Source organism: Nematolebias whitei, chromosome 1 (genome assembly GCF_014905685.2).
Source record: "Nematolebias whitei isolate Nwh7 chromosome 1, NemWhi1, whole genome shotgun sequence".
NCBI lineage: Eukaryota > Metazoa > Chordata > Actinopteri > Cyprinodontiformes > Rivulidae > Nematolebias > Nematolebias whitei.
In genome coordinates this window covers 75,803,374-75,814,547 of record NC_056498.1, presented here as the reverse complement: position 1 = coordinate 75,814,547, position 11,174 = coordinate 75,803,374, and the positions used below count along the sequence as shown (strand labels likewise).

The window sequence follows — 11,174 nt, the reverse complement described above, 5'->3', positions numbered from 1 at the left end:
CGCCCCCTACATTATTACAATAGGTATATATGCGGTCGCAGCTTATGTGAAAGGTTTGGCGAATGCGCATTCCGGGGAACGGGCGCGTGACGGTAACGTGAGCGTTCTCGATGGCGACCGGGAAGGGCGCTGCAGTTCCCGCGGTCGCCATAAGGCCGCAGCGGCGCTTAGCTGCGAGGGCCTTCAACGCTGCTTGCAGCTTTAATTCAATTTAAAACCTTTTGAACTGGGAAAGCCCTTCAAGATATAAAGTGAACATTGTTGAGAATCAAGTAGAAGTCCAGATTCACCCGGGTTTCTTCTTCCTAAACAGACAGATCGTCCGCTCGCGTTCGACTGCTCGTCCCGCTGGTTTTACTGAATCTTCGCTTGTCCTTCAGCAGCAGCCCATCTGGACCAGCTTTTAGGGTCTGAAGGCAATTCATGTCTCTGCTTTCTGGGCTGTAGCAGTTAGAGTCAGACATCAGGTAGGTCCCGTCTTCGATTCCACCGTCTTCAGAGTTCTGCCATGTGGACGAGTAGCAGTTCATCTGGAGGAAGTTAGCCTCTTCCACTGCTGCGGCTATTTTGTTCTTCTCTGTTACCATGTTCTCCGAGTTCTGCTGGCTGGCCAGCCGGTGGTTTGGGAAAGGGAGTGGTAGGAAGTGTGAGGAGCCAGTCACGCACTGGTTGAAATCTGGAGGTGGGGTTGATGGCCGAGGTGCAGTCAGAGAGAGCTGCCGGACCACGGAGGCATTGGCAGGAGCTGCATCCTTTTTACAGATGATGAGATGCCTGCAAACAGAGGTTAAACCAGTCAGTTTAAACTAAAGCAACAAGAAGTCTGGACCAACAGAAGAGTAAAACCTGTTTATGTAAAAACATTTTATTCAGATCACAGCACATTTTGTCTCTTTAAAGTTGGTCAGTTTACATATTGCTGTAAAACCACCTCATGTATCAAATAGTGTACAGCTTTCATCCTGAAAGCTGGCATAGAGACAAAATGAGGAAAGAAACATTCAGATTTATCAAACCACGTGCAGCGCTCCTTTCCTTCATACATCTGAAAGAACATGGAACTGTGCACACGTGTGGCAACTCCATTTAAATAGTTAAAATAGGTGTTTTTAATGTGGGATTCTCAGTCAAAATTTATATCTAAATACAGAAAAATGACAAATTGTATTCACTGTGAGTCGGAGATGCTCCTAAATAAGTAGTGGGGTGTAAAAACATGTTTGCTACACGTGTGAAGGGTGCGTGTTGTCGTTGGTTGTCATTGAATGAAGTGAACCAGGGGGCGCAGATCTGCCGGCGGCGCACTTATGAGGCCGAGGCATTTTGATCTTTACACACGTTTAATAAATGAGTTACTGTAAACACAGAGACATCCAGGAGCTTGATACAACAGAAGATTATTCTTTAAGTAGTTGATGTGAAGAAACGAGTCGCTGAGATTCAAGAAAGCTTTTCAGCCACAATGTGGGTGGGGTGGGGATGGGGGGTTTATATATCTGGGCATCATATGGATGAAGTCATCCCATACAGCTGGCATGGCACAGCTCAGGGAGAAATACCCAATCAGTATATGGTCAATGTGATCCCAAACATCACGCTGCTTTCTAATTCTCCTGTTGGTGATGTCGTCCTGCAGCACCACAGCTGTCATAGATCCACAATTACACACAACTTTATGCAGCTATTAATGGCTATATTTGATGGTCTGCACCTTTATGACTGGAGGAATCATTACGGATGAGTTGTTTTGAATAAATGTGATGATTAGACAGTTTTATTCTCAGTGAGACAGTCCACACACACTTTCTGCTCCTCACCAGCAGTCACTGCTGAATGTGACAAAAATATAAGAACATTTGCAGTTTACATTGGAGTGAGGAGGTTTTAGTCATGCTTGATGCATGTTAAATGTTATGTTGTTTAAAGTTGAATGGAGTTCATTTTGCTCGCTCGGCACCAGTGACCCCCGCGACCCATAAAGGAACAAGGAAATGGAGGTAAGCACATTCTCAATGCAGGTCAAAAATGTGCATATACTGCATCTACACACACACTCTCAAATAATGTTCGTTTTGATACATCCCGACATGTGCAAGGCGCACGCAACCTTTTCGTGCACATGCATTGTTGACCCATGTGACCCCTGGTTAGATGGACCAAGACCACAGAGATGGACCTGAAGAGCTGGAACTGATGCAGAAGGTGGACACACAAAGTGTTGAGTTATCGGAGCAAACACATATAAATACAGCATTTTTTAGTTTTAGATGTTTTAGGTTTTGGGAACAAGTATTTCCCTACATTATATAAAGTTAGCTGTGGAATTATTGGTTTTAAAATTAAAAACTCAATTTAAAATCCAAGCAACAAAACAGAAAGATCACCAGGAGGGATGAATATTTTTTTACAACGGTTTGTTTCCTCAAAGCTGGAAAATTTTTCTTGTTTATTTTTTGAGTCTGCATTTTTGTATTTTTCATGTGACTCCAACATAGTTCTGGATGTTTTCTCTAAGGATTAAACAAAATCTATCAGGGAATATAAAAGCAAAGACAGAGTGTGTGTTTATCTCTGCTAAATGATTATCGTGTGGTTTGCACGGCTCTATATGAACTCATAATTTAGGTTAACTCAGCATGTTTTCATTCTGAATGAGAGTTTGAAACTGAAATTGCTCCTAGCAATGTGGACTCGTACCTGCAGCAGTGCCTCCAGGCCAGGTGGTGCAGTTCGAGCACGCTGAGCACCAGCGAGACGCCTGACACGGCCAACATGAACACGATGAAGACGTTTTTCTCTGTCGGTCTGGAGACGTAACAGTTGACAGGATGTGGGCACGGCCAGGCCTGAGAGAATATGGGAGAATCACTACAAGCCAGAATATGAGGAGAATAATCTAAAAGACTGGAAATAGGACTAGTTCTTACCCTGCAGACATACAGAGAATTGAGGAAGATTCCATACAGGAAGTACTGGAGACACAGAAACACCACCTGGATGGAAAGCAGGTTGTGGACACAGTGAGTAAGCTCTGTTCTTCTACATTCTGTCTCTGGATGACGCTACTGTGACACAAGGAGTTAAATACACAACTAGAGCGTGCATTGGTCACGTGACATGACTCTCTCATGCCTCAGCTCAACTGGATGTAAATCCTTAATCACATGTTCCAGACCACATGGCTGCTCTGTTGCCCTTTAAGCACTTTGCATTCTTACATAGTGCAGAGGCAGACCTGCAGGCACCCATGCTTTGCAGAGAAGTGATTCCTCATCAACCAATGTGATGGAAATACCACTGCAGGTAAACACTGTTCAGGAGCCATAACCGGAGAGGGCAAGCATCTGGACTTAGGCTTGGTGTAGATATTGTCAAAACAGCCAGCAGTAAGGGCTGATAATGTAAAAACGATTTGTGAAAATATTAAAAATAATACTAGAATGTATTCAAGCTATCTAATGTATATAAAAATGTAAAAATACTTGTGTGCTATGGTTGTACCAACCAAAGTGAATAAAAAAAACAAGCATCTCATTTCACAAGTCAGCAGATTTGATCTTACCTCAGTGTGAATGTGATCAACCATAACTGAAGCCAATAATGTAACCATTTAAAATATTTAATTAGACTATAAAGCCGATGTAATCACTGTTAATTACTAATTGGCTAATTGAAAAAAAAATGTCCATGCTCAATAATCCAGGTATACAATCCAACAATTTTCAGTCAGGTCATCTGGACAGTTTTTTTTTTTCTTTTGCTGGAACGTTTCACCTTCCATCTGAAAGACTTCATCAGTCAAGAGGAGGGGGCCTGCCAAAGACACCATCTTAGCACCAACATAACTGGTTTGTTCCACTTTTTTGTTCCACGTTTCCGTTTCTTTTGCAGTCGTGTTTATGTCTTCTCTGTGAGCCAAACCTATTTTATTGTAGCTCCAAGAAGGAACTGTACTAAAATCTAGAGCATGGCGAGTAATTGAAGTTTTTCTACCAGCCGTTTTGTTGAGCACCATGGGATGCTCTGCACTGAACAAAGATTTATTTTCTCAGTGTTTCAAATGTCATGTGTGGAGATGTTTTAGTTTGTGATTGCATAACAAATTGTGAGGTTTTTTGAATTAAGAGCACATTCGAGAAAAAAAAAAGTCCTCTTGTCCCTTGTGTACCGTAGGAGATGCTCCAATGCTTTGAAAAATAGAGTAACTTTTACTCGTTTTACTTTTACTTATACATGTAACTTTACTTGTATGTTAGTAAACTTCCTACTAAGTAACCAACTGTAGTTTTACTTGAGTAAAATACTTTTGTGCTCCGTTTCCATCTAGTATTAGTTGTGTTTACCTCCATAATGGTGCGAATCAGTATACTCAGTATGTACGTCTTCAGCAGAGCTCCTCTGAGCCGAACTCGCCCGGCTGACGGACCTCTCTCACTTTCTTCATCTTTATCTTCATTCCTCCCTGGTTTATCTCTTCCTTCTTCACCTCCTCCGGGGTCTTCCTCTTTCCCTCCCCCATCTCCATCATCTTCCTCTCTGCTCCTTCTCCTCTCCTCTCTGCGAACGGTGTGCATGGCGTGGCCCATATAGATCAGACTCGGAGTGGACACAAACACAATCTGCAACACCTAAAAACAGATTTACAACAAAACACACACAACATGTTTATTACAACCAATATTAAAGGGCAAATGCACCAATTCTACATCAGCTAGGAAAGTAAATGCTTCATGTTTAAGGCACTGGTTGGGTTTTGCATAAATTGTTTTCCTATTCGCTGATAGACAGAAAGAAAGCTAAAGCCATGAAACTCAGCTACTAGCACACAAAATGTGAATCGAATATGTCTAATAATGATTTATAGTCATGTTCGTGTTAGTGCTAGCTGATAGCCGGAATTAGAACTAACTAGAGGCAGGAAAACAAAAGCTAAAGCCAAATATAGACAAGATATCAGGAAAACTGCGATCTAAGATCCAGAAACTGTGAAAGTTGAGCAGCATGTAGAGGAACGGTACTTTACAACAAGGATCCACAAAACTCTAGTTGAATGCAAGAAAATTAGAGCCAAAAAATAAAAATAAAATAGCAAAACAGTAGCAAAAGGTAGGAAAACATTATTATTTAGCATGGAGTTGCAAAATGCCAGCAAATATGAATCAGGGTATAAAATAATAACAACCTTCATTTAACCTGGTTTGTCCCATTGGGATCAAAAGATCTCTTTTACAAGAGAGACCTGGCCAAGACTGGCAGCATACAGAGAGAACACTCAGTTACAACACATAGGCACAATAAAATTTACAGTAAAACAAATGACTCAATTAAAACAATTGCACTTCTGCAACTTGAACATAACTGGATCTATCATGGTATTAAAGACATTCAGAGATACTAGTGTTCCAAGTTTAAGCATTGATTGCAAACTGTTCCTTGAGGTTGGAGCAGAAAAGCTGAAGGCTTTATTCCCCTTTCTGTTCTGACACGAGGAACACTAAAATTTAAAAAGTCTTGAGACCGGAGGTTGTAGGTCATGTTGTTTAAAGTTAACAAAGATGAAAGATAAGGTGTTCCAACTTAAGAATAGGCTTGTAAATCAAAGCATACCATTGGCCAAGCCGACGTACATGCAGAGATGGCCATTTTATCTTATCATACAATAGACAGTGATGAGTTAGGGCTCCATAATTTGTAATAAACCACAAAGCTCCATGATACATGCTATCCAGCATGTGAAGACATTGAGCAGAGGCGTTCCTGTATAATACATCACCGTAGTCAATAATGGGAAGAAAAGCTGACTCCACCAATTTCTGTTTTACCCTAAAACAAAAGCAGGATTTATTCCGAAAATAAAATCCAAGTGAAAGCTTCTGTTTATTTACAGTAAACTGAACATGTGCTTTAAAAGACAATTTGTCATCAATTAAAAATCCCAGATATTTGAACGTAGATACAAGTTCAATTTGCTGACCATCACTAGTGGTGACGACTAGTGGTATTCAATTCAATTAAATTCAATTCAAAAATACTTTATTAATCCCAGAGGGAAATTATATGTTGTTGTAACTCATCATCCTGGTTTCATTAAAGAGTTGTTCTAGATGCTGATGGCTGTGGGCAGGAAGGATCTCTTGTAGCGCTCTGTCCTACAACGGATTTGAAGAAGCCTCTGACTGAAGACACTTTGTTGTAGGACAGTCTGATGAAGAGGATGCTGAGGGTTGTCTATAATGTTCTTCATTTTATGAAGAATCCTTCTTTGCACAATCATCTCCAAAAGTTCCAAAGGAGTTCCTAGAACTGATCCATCCTTCTTTATGAGCTTGTTGATCTTTTTTAAGTCACTTGCTCTGGTGCTGCTACCCCAGCAGATGATGGCAGAAGAGATAGCGCTCTCTACAACAGACTTATAGAAGATATGCAGCATCTAGCTGCAAACACTGAAGGACTTCAGCTTCTTTAAGAAGTACAGTCTGCTCTGTCCCTTCTTGTAGATGCTTCACTGTTGCATTTCCAGTCCAGTCTGTTGTCCAGGTGAACCCCAAAGTATTTATACTTTTCCACCGCCTCCACTTCTTCTCCCATGATGGAAATAGTGTTGGACTTGTTCCTATTTCTCTTGAAATCTACAATCATCTCCTTTGTTTTGTTCACATTCAAGATGAGATGATTGTTTCCACACCATGCCACAAAGTGGTCCACCAGTTCCCTGTACTCAGCTTCTTGTCCATCTCTGATACACCCGACCACTGCAGAGTCATCTGGATATTTCTGCAGATGACAGGAGTCTGTTTGTACTGGAAATCTGAGGTGTACAGAATGAAAAGGAATGGTGAGAGTACAGTCCCCTTTGGTGCTCCTGAGCTACTGACCACCAGGTTAGACACAAAAGTCAGGAGTCCATTGATTGTGCACTCTCATATTTGAACTTGGCGCGTTCCGGTGGTTTTGATGTCAATCCCAAGTGCAGGCAGAGCATGGAGACTCAGAAAATTATAATAAGAAATAATTTATTAACAAAAACAAAAGGACGGGGCAGCAAACTTCCTTGATGGGGACATAGAGTGAAGACGGTGCATGGAGGTAGACAGGGAACTACTCAGACTATGAGAAACACAGAGACAGAGCAATATGAGGACTTTAATGACAGACAACACCTGGCAACAAGTGGCGGAGGCAGGAGCTTGATTACACAAGGAAGAAACACTGAGGAGCAGGAACGAACACAAGAGGGGAGACACACACAAGAAGACACAGATCCTCACAGAACTGTGAGGAAATATTTTACTGAGCTGGAGACTGACTGAATCCTGAGAATCATGAGAAGATGATCAAGTTTTCTTTTGCAGTCTCGCAGAACTCTGAGCTGAGTGAGCTGTGGCTGAGTTTTACACATCCTTTTTTTATCACAGCCTGCATAACCTGTATTGAATGTTAAATTGTTTGCCATCTTTTTACAGCGATAAGGTTAGAAAATTTATCAGAAACACACAGTGACAAACCCTTAATCTGGTGATGACAAATAACAAACAGGCGGTACGTCGATGTCCCCCGTTGCTGAATGCTTTAAACAGTGAGTGTTTGTGGTTTCAGGATGAGTGTTCTTCTGGACATTATTTACATGAATGCCCCTGCCAGCTGTTTGCAGATGTTGGATGCTGTCTACCATGACACACTAAGATTCATAACTGGTTGTAACTACTGTACCCATCACTGCACCCTGTACTCCTTGGTCAGTTGGTCATCATTATCTACACGTAGGTTCTCACACTGGTTCATCTTCATCTATAAATCCCTCCTTGGTCTGCTACCTTCTTATATCTCCTCCTACTTGTCACGCCGTCTGCACAGCTACAGCGTGCGCTCTCAGGCCATCATTACCTGCAGCGTTCCCTCTGTGCAGACTGAACTTGACACAAAGACCTTTTCCTACTCAGCTCCTACAACCTGGAACACCTTGCAACAGGAACTGAAGTTGTCCACCCTAATTTCTTTAAGGGGCTTCAAACATTTGATAATGTCGATAGAAACATCAAAGCAAATATGTTCTTATTTTTAGTATTTCATCCTGTTTTATAACACTACTTTTATTTTAATTGCATTTTTATTGTAGTTTTATATGTTGTCTGTCTAAAACAGGTTTCTCTTGGAAATGAGTCCTCGTGACTCAATGAGACTAACCTGGATAAATAAAGGTTGAATGGATGAATTATGCCACAATATGTATGGTGGCCATCTTGGATTTAGACGGGGCAACCCAGTTTTTGACAGTGACCTTTTCTATACCTAGATGCAGCCACACACCAAAATTGTGTTGGTACTTCACTTATTTTTCAAGTTATCATGTTCACAACATGCAGGAGGATGGACAGAGGTTTCAATCTCCCTCTTCGCTCCACTCTTAGACCCAATATATTCACCATTTGCCATTTGTTTCTTTTAGCAGCTGCAGGTTTAGTTTTATTTTTGCCTCATGGCAGGTCATTCTTACCCAGTATCGTATGTGTGCTATAGGAAATGCTCGGTCGTAACAGACGTTCTCGCAGCCGGGCTGCTCGGTGTCACAGTTGAAGTCTTCCTGTTCGTCTCCCCACGAGGACTCAGCCGCCGTCCCGAGCACCAGGATGCGGAAGATAAACAGGATGGTCAGCCACACCTGTGAATTAAAAAAATAATCAACTAACTAAATGTACATTAAAAGCATCTGTCACCATGAACAACATGGGAATATCATAGATGTAGTGACAAACAGTTATTCCAACATCATGTCGTCTCCTTTTGTAATAATCTAATCAGACAAAACGCAGTAAAAGAAGTAAGAAGTCTGAAGTAGAATAAGTGCGCAGACTTTAGGAGTAAAAATACTTTTTAAATTAATTAATGGCTCAGATAAAGTGTGTGACAACACAGTAAGATCTTCTATAACAATAAAGTTTAAACTGATTCTGCAAAAATGTATCTAAAGATCTCAAAAAGCCAGTTCAGTCATGTAAAGTGTAACTTTCTGTGACTCAGTGTTTCTACTGTGGACTAACTGCATGTGAGCTGCAGGTTTACCATGTTTCAACACAGTTCCATTGTCATCTATGGGCACATTATTTGCAGCTTTTTGCTAAAGTCATGGCACATTCACCCTGAATGAGCAACATGTTTAAATGTTTTTCCATAAGGGAGAGACACAAATGGAAAATTGTGGCTCAAATGGAAGAATATTGTACAAAAATTAACATGCATTGGTACTTTTATTCAGCAGTGCAACTTTTGTCGTTTTTGTGTAGTTGCAAATATTAAAATAGCGTCAAAAACACAAATCACACTAAACAGAGCTGTCTCAAGATAAACTGTAGGTCAGACATAAACAGGACGGGCAGAGGATGTGAGACTGCTGTCATGCTGCCTGTCATGTGTTTCACTCGTACTTTGCCAACAGAGGTAGAGTGCTCCTGGACTTCCTCCAGAAAGTTTCCCAAAAGGCTCCAGTCTGCCATGAGCGAGCAGAAATCAGTCCAGACTTTTTAATTCACCCGCTGACGACCTCTGATGACCTTTGATAACCTTTGATGACCTCTGTTGACCTCTGATGATCTCTGATGACCTCTGATGACCTGCAGGAACAAGGTCCTCCTGAGGAACAGAGAGAACACAGGTTTGGACCGGGGTCAGGTCAGGGCCTTTAAAGAACCCCCAGTTCTACTTGGTTCAAACAAATGAAGTGCAGATGAAAATATAAATGTCCCAGAACCAAACTTTGATTAAATTTCCAACTCCTTGTGTGTAAGTCAACATAAATGCTGATTCAGAGTTCACACAATAGTTTTCCTGTTTATAGTTTTATTTGTATGATGTTTGCAACAAAATTACTTCCACATAATTTCTGCTATTTTAACAATTATTCATTGGCTCAAATGACAATAGTGTTCTGACTTTCAGCTTTTAGTAGCTGTTGTACTTTTCAAAACATTTTGCTTTACTTACAAAAAAAAAAAAATCCCCTTTTAAATATTTTTAAAAGGGAACTATTGATGTCACTTTAATTATTTCAAAACTTTGTTTTATTTAAAATCTACTTGATCGTGTTTGTTCTATTTTTCTCTTTAACAGCCTTGCTCAAGAGCTAAAAGTGGGCAAATGAGGGTGGAGGTAGGTGTGAGTGCTTCACCTTAATCTACTTTAGCATACTTGTTCTATTTATATGTTTCTATTATTACTTTTATCTTTAAGCTGTTTTGATGATGTGATCTTTTGCTAATTAAGTTTTAGCCACTGCATTGCTACTATTTTGATGGTTTTAGCTTCTAGCTACTTTTTGTTGTCAATTTTACCTTTTAGCTATGGTTTTGTTTTTGTGTTCAAGATAAAAACAAACTGCAGACACACATGCTTGTATTTCTATCTGTTTTCAGACCGCTCATTTTCGTGGCTTAACTTTGACCTTTACACTGAACCTGACCATTACAGCACTAACATTAACTTATTAACCTTACTGAGGCTCTGCTGTCATCAAACCAGGCTTTGGTCCCTATCAGGACAACAAGTATGATGGGGTTCTGTACCAGAAAGACTCATAGAGGCAGTGGTGTAGTCTACATTTTTGTAGTGGGTATACTGTGCTTAGAAACCAAAGTACACACGCCTGGCGAAATACACAGTCTCTTCTCCCCTGGCCCCACCACTGACACCACTGTTCTCTGAGACCGTTCACAACGTGTTTCGCCCCGACCACTGGCCCCCACGTTTCAATGTTTCTACATATCAACGACACATGCCCAGTGATATGTCACGTGTCACTGGGCACTTTTAAGTGGGTATACGGAAATACCCAAGCTTTTTTTAGTGGTTATATGGCGTATACCAACGTATCACGTAGACTACACCACTGCATAGAAGGACCAGGTGTGTACACACACACACACACATGCACACACAATTACATGATGGGACATCTTGATACTAGCTGTGTAATGTGAAACTGGTGACAATAAAAAGGTTATAAATAGTGCTCACATGAATCACCTCTTATTTCAGGTCATTAAGGAGCTGTCTACAACAGGTAAGATAATAATTATCAAAAACCACAGAACCACATTTCCAAACCTAAAGTACAGTTTTAAAACACCAGGACTTTATGAAGATGTGAGTCAAACGTTGTGTATTTACTGTGTGTGTGTGTG

The 11,174-nt window shown here is 40.7% G+C and overlaps 1 protein-coding gene across 1 annotated transcript; it reads right to left on the bottom strand.

Annotated features, from left to right (window-relative positions):
- Positions 1-305: 305 nt before the first annotated feature.
- On the bottom strand, positions 306-9,491 carry LOC119420169 (gap junction alpha-5 protein-like). Its single transcript, XM_037687552.1, has 6 exons — positions 9,423-9,491; positions 8,495-8,659; positions 4,344-4,628; positions 2,928-2,993; positions 2,698-2,846; positions 306-774 (listed from the first exon to the last, which is right to left on the bottom strand). The coding sequence occupies exons 1-6, from the start codon at positions 9,489-9,491 to the stop codon at positions 306-308; spliced, it is 1,203 nt and encodes a 400-aa protein (XP_037543480.1).
- Between the last annotated feature and the right edge of the window lie 1,683 nt (positions 9,492-11,174).